Source organism: Grus americana, chromosome Z (assembly GCF_028858705.1).
Source record: "Grus americana isolate bGruAme1 chromosome Z, bGruAme1.mat, whole genome shotgun sequence".
Classification (NCBI taxonomy): Eukaryota; Metazoa; Chordata; class Aves; order Gruiformes; family Gruidae; genus Grus; species Grus americana.
This window is the reverse complement of record NC_072891.1, coordinates 10,632,762-10,649,447: the sequence shown is the minus strand read 5'-3', so window position 1 is coordinate 10,649,447 and position 16,686 is coordinate 10,632,762. Positions and strand designations below refer to the sequence as shown.

The following is a 16,686-nucleotide window of genomic DNA, read 5'->3' as shown; positions in this document are numbered from 1 at the left end:
GCCCTCCCCTTGCCAAAGCTCAACCGTGGGGTGCTACATGCAACACATGCACATTGACTGACAAGTAGTTCCTTCCCTTTCTATTAATTATCTTTTAAGGAGCCCTTCACCAGCATTGGAGTACCACAGCCCTGCTGACACCTGCCCTAAGTGAAATAAGACCATTTTTGTCATTCAGTGCCTAAAAAACCCCAATAAAGTCTGCCACAGGTAGAGAAGAGGAAAGACAAAGGCATTATCAAATCCCCAGGTCACCCTTACACAAACTGGCCAAGATGCTCAGATGACTCCAGCAAGCAAACAACTCCTTGGGTTGCTGAGGAAAGTCCAGGCCAGTATCACCTGGGGACAAATTCCTTCCAGTGCCGGCCTGGCAATCAGTACAGTCCTAAGCAAAGCTATCATGGCAATGCAGAGTTTGGAGAGACCTGAAAAGGATATCTATTCTGCTCTGAGGCAGACACACCCTTACCATTGGTGACAATTCACATAGGCTGTTCTCACAAGCCTCCAACAACAGGGACTCAACAGCCTCCCTGTAGATACGTCAGTGCTTAATTGGCTTTATATAGGAAACTTCCTTTACCACAAATCAAGCCAATTACTCCCCAGTGGACACAGAGAACAGTTTATTCCTCTTTTTATAGCAGTCTTCAAATGGGCAAGAAAAGGTTGCTGTGTCTCTGCTGCTTTCTCTTTTTTCCCAACCCAACAAAACCAATTGCTTCAACTGTTGCTTCCAGGTCCTGCTCTCCAAGCCTTCACCATTCCTATTCTTCCCTTCAGCCCTTCTCTGCAGCTGCAAACACATGCTACAGAGCCACCCCTAGGCAGTAGCAGACAGAAGTTACAACCTCCTCTATCTTATATTCCTGCTAATAAATAAGAATGACACATGTCTTTGTGCAACAGTATTGCATCGCCAACCATTGGTGGTGATCTGCTATACTCTCGCCTTCTGGCACCCTGCTGCCTAACCAGTCATCCTGTTTCATACCTGTGCATTTATCCCCTTTCTAAACATACTTTTTGCTCTTGTCTTTATTGTATTTCATCACATTGATTTTGGGCCTTTCTTCCAATTTATCAAGCTCATTTTGAACATAATCATGTCCTGCAAAGTGCCTTGTCCTCCCAAGGGGGCTTCCCTATTCTGTAATTGGAGTTTTTAATGAAAGTATTGATCAAAAGAAGACCAGGACTGACAGCTGGAGGGTCTCACTTGAAGCAGCTTCAGAGTCTGACAGCAAGCTCTGTATAACTGCTCTTTGAGCACACTGCCTGAGCCACCTGAGCAGCCTCTTTATGGTGATTTTACCTAATTCATATTTATCTACTTTGGTTATAAGAATGTCACTGTGTGAGCCTGGATCAAAAGCTTTAGTGAAGTCAAGATGGATAGAGGTGATAACCTTGACTGCCTCCCCCTTCTTCAGGAGGCCCATTTCTGTGAAACAAAAGAAAGAAAAGAAAAGAAATTATACTGACTTGACAATTTATTCTGGACAAATCCATGTCAGCTTCTCTGAATCACCTTATTATCTAGACATTTACAAATGGTTTTGCCATTTGTTCCAGTGTTTTTCCAGTCATTGAAATTGGTCTGGCTGGTCAATAATTCCCTGGGTCCAATGCTACCATTTTCCTCCAGATATTTTTTTCACATCTTCCAGCCCTTCGAGACCTTTCCTCTTCTTCATCACCATGCTTGTCCTACAGGCCAGAGTGCAGCCTGATGCACAGCTGTGCTATCATCCACACTTTGTGAGTCCCTGTGGCTGGCTTAGGATGCCTCTATCCTGATGAACTGTCCAGACACTGGTATCTGGGCTCTGGTATCCTGTCCATGCCACTGTCCCTCCTGCATACAAGGACAGTCCCTTTGAGGAAAGCATCTGCAGAAACATCTTTTGCCAAACATTGGCTCTACAGCATCACTGAGAAGTGTTTTGGGATTGATGACATGACACTTTATATGTATCATATTCCAGTTTGCCCACATCACAGGCACACAAATGTGTGAGAGTCCATAAGCAAACACACAGTGATGCTTCCCTTCATCCATGCCCCAGCACGCACCCTAACCCTGCCTCTGAGTAAGGTACTCAATCAGCTTCGATGCTGTAAATGAGCTTGCACATAAACACCAGCCTCTGCTTAAAATACAGGAAGGATGTAGCCAAAAACACCCCCTAAAATGCTTCTTAATGGTCTGAAATTGCTCTGGATAGTTCTTTAAGTACTCCAGGGTATGTTTAAGCTCATATTGCTGATGAGCAACAACCCATCTCATCTAAATATTCTTTAACTTACTCTTTCCCTATTCTGACCTGTGCTTTCATCCTCCTATTACATTAATCATACTAAGCAGCCACTCTCAGACACTTATTGTAAGATTAAACAATACAGCATCAAATTTTTCATCCTTCTCCATACCACTCATGATTAGCTGAAAGCTTACATTAGTAATGAGCCTATATTCTTCATTCCTTTGACTTCTAATATGCTTCCCAAACATTTTCCCCTTCCCTTTTATTATCCAGGATAATCACAGCTCATTTTGCACATCTATTTTCTCTGTATTAATTTGCCTTTGTGTTTTTTCTAGAATACTCAGCTTTAGACCTAGGTTCTTGTTTCTGTGCTTCAAGAGTCCCTTTGTAATTCACTGCCAAGCTCTAGATGCAGCTGTATGGGCCCCTCTTGGAGAGCTTGCCATCCTGCCCAGCTCAGCAGCCCAGGGAGTTCACCCATCTGGCTCCATAGCTGAACAGAGCCATAGTCTCTTGCAGGAGCCCAGCTGTGCAACACACAAGCACAAGTGCTTCACAGCCTGCCTGGGCTCTCCCAGCCACCCTGTTTTCCCCATACCTCGGGCACACAGAGCTAAGCAGGGAGATTAGGGCATTTCTCCTTACACTCACACTAGCTGAAGACTTTTAGTCAAGGCTTCCCACTGGCAAACATCTGCTCCTTGAGCAAGCATGCAAACACAGCGAGGGAATCAGTCCTCAGCTCTCCCTAGCTGTGCCTACGCTGGCAGCAAAGCACAGACAAGCCCGCTGTCAAAACCCCATTTCCCCAGTGTCTTTATGCACAACCCTGGGCCAAAGCAAAGCGCCAGCAGAGCTCTGGGGCTCTCTCAAGGTAGAAGGGCTGAATACATGCTGTGATTTAGCAAGGTTAAAAGCTCTCATGGTTGAAGTTTGGCTGCATCCATCACACAATGGCCCAGGTCACCAGCTGGTGGATGAACACAGTGTGGATGCTCGCAGAGGCAGACAGAGCAAAAGCCAGCCAGGAGTACCCATCCAAACCTGGACACGTTAGTCCAACAGTGGGCATCTTTTGTCTGTGTAGAGGATACTTTCTCCATTTTGTTGCTATCCGGTTTTTTGGTCTGCCTCAGCATCATGCTGAGGGCTCATGCTGAAGTGCTGATCTATGACAAATTACTCCATAGGTCACATCTTCTGGAGCCAGGCTGGTCTCTCCTGTGCTCTGGTGTGAATATTCTCCTGGACTCCTCTAAAGCAGTCTCTGAGTTGAGCTAAGAAGCAGTTCTCATTTCTTCCCTCTGTCACCTCCAAATGTGTTTCTTGTTGGTTCCCGCCAGTGACTTGCAGCAGAACGGCATCCAGAAACATCAAGTCATTACCAGCAGAGAAGAAATCTTTCACATTCTCCTCCTATCAATGACAAATTGCCATTTTTTTTTTATTCCCCTCCCTGTGTCACTTGCCTCTGCTATTTGCCCAAGGGATCTGCTGCAGTGAAAGTCTCCTAAGACAGTCAGCTGATCCTGAGTCCGCCAACTTTCTGTTTTGCTGGAGCAAATAGTTTGTCCCTCCTTACTGCTGAGACAAAGTAGTGCTTCTACAACAAAGTCCCCAAATGCCCTCCATCAAGGACATTGCCAGCTATATGTTGTTTGCTGCTTATCATTCACCCCAGCCTGGTACTGTAAGTGGGCCTTGCCCCCTCGCTGAGAATCCTCAGCCAGCAACCAGAAGTGAAGCCAAGGCCACGCACCTGGAGGAACACACACAAAAAGCAAGGTTGCTCTGCTGCAATCAGTCACAAGAGACTCCCAAAATTATTCACTCGATCACCTAGAAAGCACAGGCTACTTCACTCACATGCAAAGTAATTCCAGCGTCAGCCTTTATGCATGCAGGAGACAGGCAGAGCAAGTTTTAGAGGTGAAGAGCAGGGCAGCGTCTGGAGTCCCCAGTGCTGACTTGGACAGCAGTACAAGTTGTCCTGTGTGGGGGTGGGAGGAAGGAAGACAAAAGGATTCATGCCTTACCATGGTTAGTTGGGATAAATGCAAAGAGTGAGCTAAATCCCAATGACTCACTTTGACTCGAGGCAATAATGAAGATTTTAAAGGGCTGTGATAACTGAACACAGACTGCTTACTCCAAGATTTAGGTCAAAGCAGCCCAGTTAGCCTCTCTGGCTAAGTCTATACTTGGAGGAGAAGGAGCTCCTGGGTCCTGATTGCACTTTGGCCATACGATACCACTGGCAGGAGAAGATTTGGCTGTGCCCTGGCTCTGTGTGTGTCTGGGCTTCCTGCCAAAGGTAAACCCAGGCAAGCAGGGGGCAGCCATGGCAAGCCCCTGTTGGTCCTGCAGTGAGGGGGACCAAAACCATGGGGTGACCAGCATGCCCATCTTGCAGCTAGGATGGCAGGGTACAGCATAAAGGGCTCCTGCCCTGTGGTGCATGCTCCACAAGAGATTGCTGTTTTGTATTAGGGCTTTTTACCATTCCTGTCTATTACACTGGGAAGCAGACAGAATTTCTGCTGTGGAACATCTAGCAAGAATGAAAGATCTCAAAAAACAAAACAAAAACTAAAAACAAACAAAAAAAAGGAGTTTGGGTCAACATTGTCACAGAAGACATTAGTCCTTGATTTTGTTCTCAGAAACCCTGGTGTGAAATCCTAATCCCTGTCCCAATCCACATCCCTGGTAAAAGCACAGTGAATGGATGAATCTAGCTGCAAATAAGAGGAGTGGCCACCCTGGAGAGGAAGAATCAGGCCTGCCATGTGGGGAGAGCTGGGCTGCCACTGTCAGACTCAGGAGTCTTTGCACATACAGAAACTTCATGGAGAAAAGCAACCCTCACAAGTTGGGGACATTAACACCTTTCTGCTACTGCCTCAGACGCCTGTATGGGGAAGAAGTTTGAGACTCGTTTTTGAGGGGAAAGTGACTTTTCAGGCCAGGAGGCCAGTGCCTGTGTGGACCCAAAATCAGATATCCCACAAAGGTTCATCTAAGTCTCTGCCTCTCAGACCCCATTTATTGTTTACAAAGAGGAAGGCAGGTCCCACGACAAATGACAGGTAAAGAAGAAATATTAAGGCCTTCCTTGTTTCAGTGCCATATAAAAAGATAAATTGTAACTAGACATTTAACAAAATTAACTTCAAGGAGCACAGGCCAGAATGCTAAGATAAGACAGATATAGCCAACTCTGCAAGGCCTGATGAAATTCAACTTAGGGTGCTTAAGGGAGCAGCTGAAGCAATCTCTAAATCATGAGCAATTATCTATGAAAACTAGAAGACAGGAGAGGTCCTGGAGGATAGGAACAGGGCAAAAATTCCCCCAGGAAACCCAAAACAAGATGTGTCTTGAAGGATAGGTTAAAGGACTGTGGACCAGTCAGTCTAACGCTGAACTTTCAGAGCTGGAACAAAGTATTAAGTCATCCATATGTATGTACAGGATAAGAAGATAAGGAACAGTGAATATGGGCTTGTCAAGGAAAGGTCTTGTCAAACAAAATTTATTTCCTTCCTTGGCAGGGTAATGGGTCTAAAGGATCAGAGGGAAGGAGTAGATGTGATTTACCTTTAATTTTGTAAGGCTTTTGGCTTACTCCCTGTGGTGTTTTCAGAAGCAAGCTAAGAAAAGGAGGTCTAAATGGAATTACTATGAAGTGGATGAGTGATTGCAAATTAATTTTCAAGAGTTATAATCAGTGATTTCCTGAACACTTGGGAGAATGTTTCTAGATGGTTCTCACAAGGGACTGTCCTGGGTCCAGTTCCATTCAATATTTTCATTAGTAAGTTGCATAGTGGATTGCAAAATACACAGAATATTTGCAGATGACACAGTTTAGAGGATCAGGCCTCAAAGTTATCTTGACAAACTGGAGACATAGACTGAAAACAATAAGGTGAAATGTGATAAAGACAAGAGCAGAGGGACGCAGACAGGAAGAAGAAAGCATATAAACGTGTAGAAGTTAGGGATTGTCCAGCTAAGTGACAGCAGTGCAGAAAAGGATCAGAGGCTGGTGCAGGAATCAGTAAAGTGACACTGCTGGAGGGGTGGGGGAATTACAGAAATTCTTTTCATATGCATTAAAAGGTGTGTACCATGTAAGACATAGCAGGTAATGACTCCAGTCTGTCATTACTGGTAAAGACAGCTAGATTGCTCAATCTCATTCTGAAGAAAGCACTTCAGGAATAACACAACATCTGTGATGGCATGATGGGAAGAAGAGGACATTCTCAAAGCCTCTGCCAGTTCTCATTTCTGTGATTCTTGAACAGTTCCCCAGTTCCAGAAAGGAAGGTTCAGTCTGATTTTAAATTCAGTCTCACCTCTCAAGAGTTTACTGTATGTCATGTTCAACCACGCTGTGACCACTTCATTCTCTGCAAGAGATGAGACTGCTTTGTATAACAGACAAGTCTTTTGAGTGTGAGTAAAAGCTGATGGAGAGATACAAATAAAAATTACTTTGATTTACATATATAAAAACTTAAATTCATTGAAAAATGTTCCTTTCTTAAAATCTGTGTTTTCTTCTAAATGCAAATGTTTCAGGTATGACAGTAATCTGCAGATAAGGGAGCTGCTAAATGAAGGAAGGTTCCCTGTGCTATTCTGTCCTTTTCAGAAAAATTCGTTGACGTTTTACTGTAAAATCATCCAACAAGACAGAATGGATCAGCTCAATGTGCTTAGGAGGTAAACTTGCCTCCATGACTGAAGCCATTAAAGAGATAAGGTCTGCATGGACTAACTTTTCCTAAAGGTGAGCCAGCAATATTTAAATACTTGGCTGTACTATTTGCATTAGAGAAGAAATGGTTTAGAGAGCTGATGAATGTCAAAATGTTCAAAGATCCCAATGCCTTCCAGTCAGTTTGAGATTCCTTCATTTCTCTTACATGTTCAATGCGCAACTCTGACCTAAGGTACTCCCTGCCATCCTATCTGAAGTAGAAGTAGGGATTTACTCAGATGTCTCCTGACTTTACCTACTGTCTTTTTGTATAACACAGCTTTCCTAATAATAAACATACCAGTTAGGAGGGTCAGGGTGGCTGACAGGCTTGGTAACAGTAGATGGGTACTGAAATGAAGGCAGCTGCTTCATCTACAAAGAAATTAGGCAGCAGCCAAGGCAGCCAGCTTGGCAGGACCATATCTCACCACACAAGGATGCAGGAGGAAGAATTCTTCAGCCTATTGCTATGATAACCAAAAGCATCTTAAAACACATTGAAACAGATGACACAGCACAGCAATGCCTGGGTTCTCCTGGAGCAGCACTCTCCCGCAGGCTGTCAGTCACCTGCGTCATGGGCATGAGGCTGGCTGATGGCTTTATCCATGGCTACCAGCAAATACCAGGCGTATCCAGTGGAAGATGTTTTTTCCTGCTACAGGCAATAGCAGGAACTTCCTATCTAAAAAATTTGCAAATGGCACCTCTCATTCTAGCAGCATATGGCTACCTGCAAGTTTTACTACAAGCATTCCTGGAGTTTTCTCCTCCAAAGTCCTTGAAAGCTTCTTGATAACCGAGGGAAAACAGTTAGATGTGTTCACCAGCAATGAAGACACACTGTAAAATAAACACCCACATAATTTTTAGCCCTATAAACACTCCTCTTCTGAAAATCATTTCTCTCCCACAGCTAGATCAAGTGCCCTTTACCTTGATGGCATCTTCCTGGGACTCACACTCCCAGGCACTACCTTTTGAGTACCAATGAACTCAAGGGTGCAAAATCAGCAGACAGGAGCAAAGAATCAGGACCATCACATCAGTGTGTTCACACATCATCTGCAAATTTGGGGTGCAGAAAAAGGGTAGCAAAACCTCTCCTACCAAAAATCACATTCAGCAATTCAGGGAGGGACTCAACACTGAGCTGAACAGAGAGCGTGGCCATGGGAGCGCCACTGTTGCAGGGCAAAGGGCCAGCCCGAGGCTTGTGCATCACTCATGCTTCAGAGACTCCGATTTATCTGGAGGAAGCACAGCTCAGTTATAAATAGCACTGGATAAGGCTGGCCTTACTTTCAGTTTGTTTTCTTCCTGCTGGGATTCTGATGTTCTGCTTTGTACAGCATTTCACCAGGAATCTGTTTGTTTATTCCTGTCACGGCACTTCCCACTATATTTATTAGGCTAGTATGTTAACAGCTGAGGAGCAAGGAACCAGACATTAGACTCTCACCTGTTTGTCCCGTCAGTGGCTGTGTACCATGTCAGACACAGCATGCAGCTGAGCGATGGGTGCCAGAGGCCGGCAAAGCTCAGGGGTATTTAACCAATTGCAATTCACAGCTCTTGGTTTCAATTCTTACTATGCTCATTGAACAAGATTTCCAATTTACAGACAAAATATGAAGTTCTCTGCTCTGTGCGCAGGGAAAGCAGACATGCACGGCAGGCAGGCTTGCATCCAAATCCCCAAGCTGTCTGATGCTGCTAAATCAGAGACAGCATCTGTAATGTGCCTGACAGAAGGTTCCCATCATCACAGGATCGAGCAGGCTTGCAGCACGAACAGGGAGAGACAGGCCCAGGACCTGCCCAGTTCTGAGGGTCCCAGGTACCACACCAAGGTGTGGCAGCTCACCATGGCACCAGGGGTGGGAGAAGGGTGGGAGCTGTGGCCAGCCCCGGCTCCCCTCATCTTGCTATAGATCTGTACAACCTTGCTTGCACCGTCCCTGCCCAGCTTGCCTCCAGCTCTGCCCTTATCGCTTTCTTCTCTCTATTTCATCCTCTTCAGAGAAACACTCTGTTGTTTCACAGGCTGCATCAGTGCCATTAAGACCCATCTGGTCCATACGCTTTCTACACCTATTCTGAAGATTCAGCAATCAGCAATCACATTTCATAGGCCAGCAAAGAAATACATTTTATCACTAAGATCCAGCATAGTTTCCTGATTCCTGTTAAATATTTAGTTAACTTTTGTGACTGCTACAAAGCAGTAGAACAGGATTTAAAGATCCAAGCAACCAAACAAATGCATTACAACTTCTCTGCCCTTTTAAACCTCAGGTTAACATTTTCCAACATCCCAGGGCCTTCAGGCACTCTTAAATTTTATAAGTGAAGTTTTCTCCACAAACTAGCACCAGTACAAGTAACAGGCAAAGAAAATTACTTTTACTTTACTTGCAGACACCAGAAAAGAAATAAACAACCTGAAAACCCACAATAAGATGCTTTGGATCTTAAGTAAAAGGAAGAGGAGGGAGAAGAACAATAGAGCACTAGAGGAGAATCTATTTAGCAAGCAGCAGTGAGAGCAGAAGGCAGAAAGTAAGTTCAGCATCTGTATGAAGTACAGAAGGAAAAGCAGCATGAAAGCAGAAGAAGCTTCTTTTCAGACAAACCTTAAATGATCTGCAAGGGATGCTTTGCAAGAGAATTTCTAACCCACAAGAATCCATACCCAAGGCACAATTTAAAAATAATCAGCTACAGAAACTGAATCTCCAGAAGGTACAGCCTGATACTGTCTCAAAAAATACAATATCGAAGTTAAAAGATCAGGGATTTTGTTCATTATTGTCAAAGATACTTAGGAAGAAGCATTTGAACACTTACCTTGCCTAACCGTAAAGTGGCTCAAAGAGTGTCCAAAGGGTTTTGAACAAGGGTGCAAGCATGCTGCAAAAGATTTTATCTAGCATTTCTGCCACAGCAGGGTCTTGCACTTTCCGCTGCCTCCACCATGCCTAAATGAGCCCAAAGCTTCCGGATGAATTTGTGGCTCAGCAGAGCTTTTCCAAAAAATAGTGAAACTTGACTCTGTGGGAGACAGGATTTCCTCCAGTATGGCTGAGACTCTGCAGTGAGCTCTCCCAGTGACTAAGGATAATCAGAAGCTGCTGTTCTTGACCCTGTTTTCTACAACAAGCATATGGCAATCCTTAGCACTGTCCACACTTCACTCCAGGAGAGGACAAGGGAGCAAACACAACACATTTGTCAGCCACTAAATGCCTCACTGTGCTGCAGCAAGGAGTGCAGTATCAGGTCCTTGACAGACTAACACAACTACTGCTGCAACATCCTGTTACTGGACACAGAGTTCAGTTTAGGATTGCAGCTAAGGACGGCTCCAACAAGGAAGCCTCTGACAGATTGAGGTCTCTGGACCCAAATGCAGCCTTGCTGGCCCATGGATGCTCTTGCCACTCCTCTGTACTTCTGTGCATGTGCCGAACGACTGAAGTGACCTCTCTGGTGAGGATACAGTGGCCTCCTTTACTCCTGGGACATCAAACATTAATTAGAATTTTTGCCCTGTTTGTACTGTGCCAGGTATGCGAGGCAGGGCTGGTAGCAAAAAAAAGTAGTAGAAAGCTGGGGCTGGAGAGGACGGTCCTCTGTGAAGACATTGCACTGACATAGTAAGAAAGAAGCAGTTTGCTTGCATTACTCTAGAGGTTTTGTGTTAAATGATCCTCAGCATCAGGCATCTGCTCTATGAGCCCCTCAGACAACATTCTCCCACTTGCCAGTTCACATTCTGATGCTCCTCATCCCTATCTTGCATCCAGTCTTCTTGGTTTCAGGTCTCTGTTGCTCTCCTTTCTTCTCCAGATTTCTGCTTCTCCTCTAGACTTATTCCCTAACAGTATCCTCAAAGAGTTGAACTACCCCCAGAAAACACCTATTTTGTGCTCCTTAGCAGTGAAGGCAACAAGAAGGGCATTGAGCCTCTTCTAAGACAGCTGATCTTCATTCTGACCTTGACAGCAACCTTCTGTCTTTTCTTTTTCTTTTATTTCCTTTGCATCAAACTCTTTGTTTGCCTGAAGCCAAAGGAACAAAATATTATGTGAAGCAGTAACATCTCAGAGGCAATGCAAGCTGCAAAATCTGTTTGTCTGACTGCAGATGACAGATTTAGGAGACTGTCATCAGAAACAAAACAATGTGCTGGTGTGACAGTGGATTATCAACAAAATGCTTTTTCTTCTCCCAAGTGCAGCGAATACAATCAGCTTCCTGGAAAGGTCTTTTTTTGTTGAACTGTGCCCAGCAGCATGGAGTGGGGTGGAGAACAGCAGGTTGTGTTTACTTTAAAGGGATTCTGTAACTGAACTCATTTACTTCCATCAGCAAAACAAGACCTTTGTGAGTCTGGAGTGGCTTCATGAACTTCTGAGATTCACTGCAGACTTATGTAAACACTTAGATTAGAACATACAAAGTAGAGATGGAGAAGGGATCACACTATTATGGGGCAAACTCCAGTGAGCAAGTGTCGGGTGTGTTTTATCTGGTTTATATTTGAGACAGGGCTTCCACAAGTTTTACTGGGAAACTATTCTGCAAGCTGACACTCCCTCTACTTTCTTTTATCAGTTTGCAGACTATTACTGTCCTGCCTTCTCCTTTTTGTCCTAACCACAAGCATCACATTTAACCTGAATGGCATTTGGTGAAGAATTAGCAAGCAGTGGCCAGCCTTTCTCCTCCCATGCATGAATATAAGGCAGTAAATAATTCTTTCAGGATGCCATCTAAGCTCCATGGTATCAGCTCCTCAGGGAGGCCAGATTAGCTTCAGTAAATTAACAGTGAACCAAGTTGCTTTTCTAACCAGTGATCTCTTCATAGCAATTCCAAACCACACTATGCACATGGGCAAGCCTGCCACAGCTGACATTTGCTCTAAGCACATCCGAACGAAATGTTGCCTTCGCAGATCTTAGGGTCAACATTCTGCAGTGGGAATTTAATCAGTAATTCTGATGGTGAGCAAGTAAAAAAAAAAAATATATATTTCCAATCCTTTGCAACAGTATTGCCTCTGTACTAGTCCCAGAAGCAAGCAGAAATAACGTCCTTTTGGTTTGATGTGAAAGTGAACTAGAAGCACACAGTGGAAACAAATCTGTTGAACAAGATGAGTTTTAGGAGGGAGCCTGAACAGCAGAAACAACCACAGCAGATAGTTTCAGTTGTCGATCCCTGTTTCTGAACTGCTCCATCTTCCAAACACTTCAAACCTAAAATATTTAGCAGATCCCAGTCATGAAAGGTAAGAAAAAAAGCACTCTTCTCTTCTAAGATGTAAATAAACCCTAATCATCATCTTTTTTGAAAAGAAAGGAGAACATAAGAACAAAGCTCAAAGGCTGGCAGAGGGAGAGGCTCTTTGCTGAGAGCCCCTTCCCAGCAGGCTGTCACTTCTCCCCAGAGGAGACTGCTCTCATGGGCTCTGCATGCCAAAGTCTAGTCCAGTTGTCCCACTTTAGCCATCCTCTTCAACAACCAGAGCCAACCCCTGGGATTGACCCACTCAGGGTATCAGATACCCTGGCCAGGGACTTGCTTTCTAGAAGTACTCAGTGCTGGAGATGATGTGAGTGTGACTATTCTGTTGACTATTTTGAGCATTATTTTGATTAAAGTGGGATTTACCTTAACCCGACATAGGCTTTTGCCCAGCAGAACATGGTGGGTTTGACACAGGAGCTGACTCCTTTTAAGCTAGTGTTCACAGACAAAGGCAGAGGCCTGAATTCACTGACCTGGGAGACCATTTCTGGTTCTATGTTCCTGTAAGACCTAAGGTTTTGGTGTATTAGCTACATTGCACTGCATGCACATACATTCACATGTCTATGTGTTTATTCCTTTCTAGCTTCAGATCTTAATCACCTGGTAGTAAGGAATCAGAAATGCATAATTTAAAACAAGCCAGAATTTTCCATTATTTACAATGCAGTAGCACTTACTACATGGAAGATAACTGCCAAATCTATAAGAAGTAATTTCTATGCTTTTTAAAAATAGGGGGAGGTGGGGGGGTGGGCGATATCAGGCAGACAAATTCATTCTTAGGTAACAGAATTAGAAAATTTATATTATTCTATTTTTCTCTTAATAATGGGCTACATTACATCAGCTTTGTTTTACGCAAACTTACTGAGATATTACTAAGTCACTGAAGATGAAATGGCACAAAAAAAGAGCTGTCAGACTGCTTTACTCACTTCCCATTTTGCTTCCATTGTGAAAGGGCTGTATTGTTTCAAAAGGAAGGAGCCAGGCAGTCCAGAGAACAAAGGTTCCTAATTGTTCGGGGGAACTTTGTTACTTTTCTAATTGGTCTTCAAAGTCATAGGCTTGCAGTCTCTACCAAAGTCAGGACTGCACACAGTGGTCTAGACAAAGGCCAGGCTTCAGACTAGTTGGGGTGTTGGTGGGGGAGAATAGAACATCTTTGAACTAAATATGAGAAACAAGGCATCACTTTCTAGAACCACTTAACGCTGAATGAGGAATAACAAACCAGTGTCTCAAGCTAACAGATAGTCCTTCATGCCCCTTTTCCTCCCATCAAATAGAAATAAAAACTTTTCTAAACCTTTTCGCTGATATTGACAAATGCTTACAGTTTCGATCCTTCCAACAGAGGAACAAGCTCTTCTCTTAATTGCTGTGCAATGACCTTATTACTACCCTTGCTCACTAGTTTCGTAGAAAGTCAAAAACTGTAATGTTTACTAAAAATATTGGTACTTTATTGCAAAAGAAACTAAGAATAATGATTGTCAGCACTCAACCTTCAGAAATAAAGCAAACAAGCAGGAACTAGAGGCTACTCATACCTACATCTATCCATATCCATGAGGTTCTCGCTTTTTCAGAGCTATCTCCCTAGAATGCCTAATGATTTTTTTCACCTCTGAGCCACACTGTTGACAAGTGATACACATAAACCTACCTCTAAAAATCCCACACAGACTGCTGCTTCTGCTGAACATACCAGCTTCTGGTCTGTAGAGATGAGGCCACTAAAACACCACTTACGCATATGTTTGTCCTTTGTCCTTCCCAATATCATCTGGGGCACAAATGATCTGAAGTTCTGGTGTCTGTAGTGTGCAGTAACGATTGTTGACCTCCTGCAGCGAGGCCATGAAAAGCTGCACGTGGGACTTAACTATTTTGTCAGGCTTTTTCACCAGAAGCCTAAATGGCAATGGGAGAAGTTTGGAGTTCTCTGTATCCATGCATGTGTGTGTGTGTGCACGCACGCCCGACACGTTATATTATGGTAACAACGCATGGCTGGGGTACCATGTTAACCTATAGGAAGAGCTAAGTATGTTTGCTAGAGGAAAAGCTTTGGACAGACAAGCAGCAAATATAAAATTCAGGTCTTCTCTAAAATGTTACATTTGCATAACCTCTCTGTTTATAGAAAGCACCAGTCTTGCTCTTGGCGTATTCCACATTCATCTGCAGTCCCATCAGGATCCCTTGATTTCTTGGACTTTTATTGGAAAATGCAATAACAAGGAGCCATGGCTGGGGGACAATCCATGCATGGTATGTGCCAAAGTACAAGGAACATTGACAGTGCGCCTAGAGCTATGACTGCATTAGGCAGCCTTAAATCAGGTGACAGCAATAGTTAACGGCAGTAACACCTGTAGCCCAGGCTAGGAAACCAAATACACTCCTCTGCACCTCAACAGGCTCATACAGACCATGTTGAAATATATGCTGCCACACTTTTACTGCTGTAAATGAGATCAGAAGTGCATATACCTTCCAGTGCTCCAGTCTTAACTCAGATTACATTGTAGACATAACTATAAAGTTAGCTGGATGAAACAGCATATTCACACCAGTCCTTCAAAATATCATCCATGTGGTGACTCTTTGTGACAGATGCTAGTGGCATTACTTTGAGAGCATTACCTGCATGTCACAATTCCTAATTCACCAGAAGACTTCAAGGTCAACTACAAGGTAGTGTGTCTTGAATCCCAGTGGCAGACAATTCCACAGGCGGCTGCCCCCAGATTTATTGTGCCCAAGAGAGCTCTCTTTTAGGGCTGATACACATGTTTTACACACTGCTCATCACTTGCTGCCCTGTGATTTTGTGTTTGGAACATAAATAGCATGGCATGCCGGTATACACAGAGGACATGAGTTCCTCCCCAACCAGAAGTCTTTTATAATCATGAAAACTAAGGAGAAATAATTGTTTAGAGCAAACTTTTGCTCACATGTTTAGTTTCTGTTGAGGACCAAGGATTCATGCAATTGCTTTGCCTTTCCGCATATTTCAAAATTAGCTTGAAATAAAACTTAATAATCAATTGCTAACACATGTATTAAAACAATACCTTTCCCCATACAGCACTTTTCCCTGCTATGCCCAAACTCAGCCCAATTAAAAGCCCAGTTAGAGGAAAGGAAAAGCACCCTTACCTGCCACACTGGCTCCGTGTGCTTTCCTGACTTAGCACTACTCTTGTAGCTGGGCTGGTAGGTTGCCTTCTTCAGGTTGTAGATGGCCACATTGCCGTCATAGAAACCCACTGCCACGAGGTAGGGGTGGTCATTATGGAAGTCCAGGCACATGATGCCACTCTCACTGCTGAAGACATACTCTGGGAAGGAGGGGTTCTTCATCGTGTAGAGCAGGAGCATGCCCTGGCCCTGCTTCATGAAGTCATCTAAACAAGTAGGAGCTTTGCTGTTAAATCAGTTTCCAAGATCCTCTACTATGGAGACATACAATCTGGCAGCACTCATCTATGCCTAAAACCCACCTGAGGGCAAAGTCATGTGAAAGATATCAGTCACAGGACCAAATGGTCATGTTGGTGTGCCTACATATGAACATCCTTTCTTCCATTCATATGTCATCCCCAGGACATGGGGACAATGTGCTTATGCAGAAAAAACTACTGTTTTGGCTATTTTTTTCTAGGAGAGAGACTTGAGAAGCCTTGGAGAAAAAGTGTGGAGGAAAACAGAATCTTGTGGACACTTTTTTCTTTGTGATAGGATTTCATTAGCATTGTAGACATGCAGGCTGAACCAAGGAAAGAGGCATTTCAATTTCTGTACTGGCAATATTTGATATTACAGCCTCCACTGCTGCTTCAAAGAAAAGGATTTCATTAAAGTATCTGTAAAGCATCATATCCACTGCCATTACACATAACTGTACAATACACAAGCCACTATAGCTTTACGTTCTGCTTACGTCCAACATCTCCTGCTTGCTTGGCACAGAAGCTCTTTTTTTTTTGCCAAAACTTTCCATTTCTTTTCTATTTACTTTCACCTTTCCTGTGCACTGCCTGAAATTAGCTCTCCCTATTCTCAATAGGACCATCTTTCTTTTGTGTTTTTTTGGTTTTTTTTTAATCATGTTCTAACTGTTTCTGCAATTCTCAGTTTTTTTGCTCATCTGAAAAACAATTTCCAAATTCTTCTAAAGAGGAAGGAAAGCTGTTGATGTAGATAAGCTCTCCAGAAGCAAAGAAGGAGCTTTCCTAATCTATGAAAACAATGCTCTCTCTGAGAGTATCCTAACCATCTGTCCAAGAGCTATTTCTTACTGTC

At 43.6% G+C, this 16,686-nt stretch overlaps 1 protein-coding gene across 3 annotated transcripts in view; it reads right to left on the bottom strand.

Annotated features, from left to right (window-relative positions):
* DNAI1 (dynein axonemal intermediate chain 1) overlaps positions 1–16,686 on the bottom strand; it is a 157,361-nt gene that overhangs the window by 65,038 nt on the left and 75,637 nt on the right. For all 3 annotated transcript variants that reach the window (XM_054810416.1, XM_054810418.1, XM_054810417.1), the window contains one exon: positions 15,541–15,788. In XM_054810416.1, the coding sequence (XP_054666391.1) occupies positions 15,541–15,788 (248 nt within the window). The remainder of the gene's footprint in view (positions 1–15,540; positions 15,789–16,686) is intronic.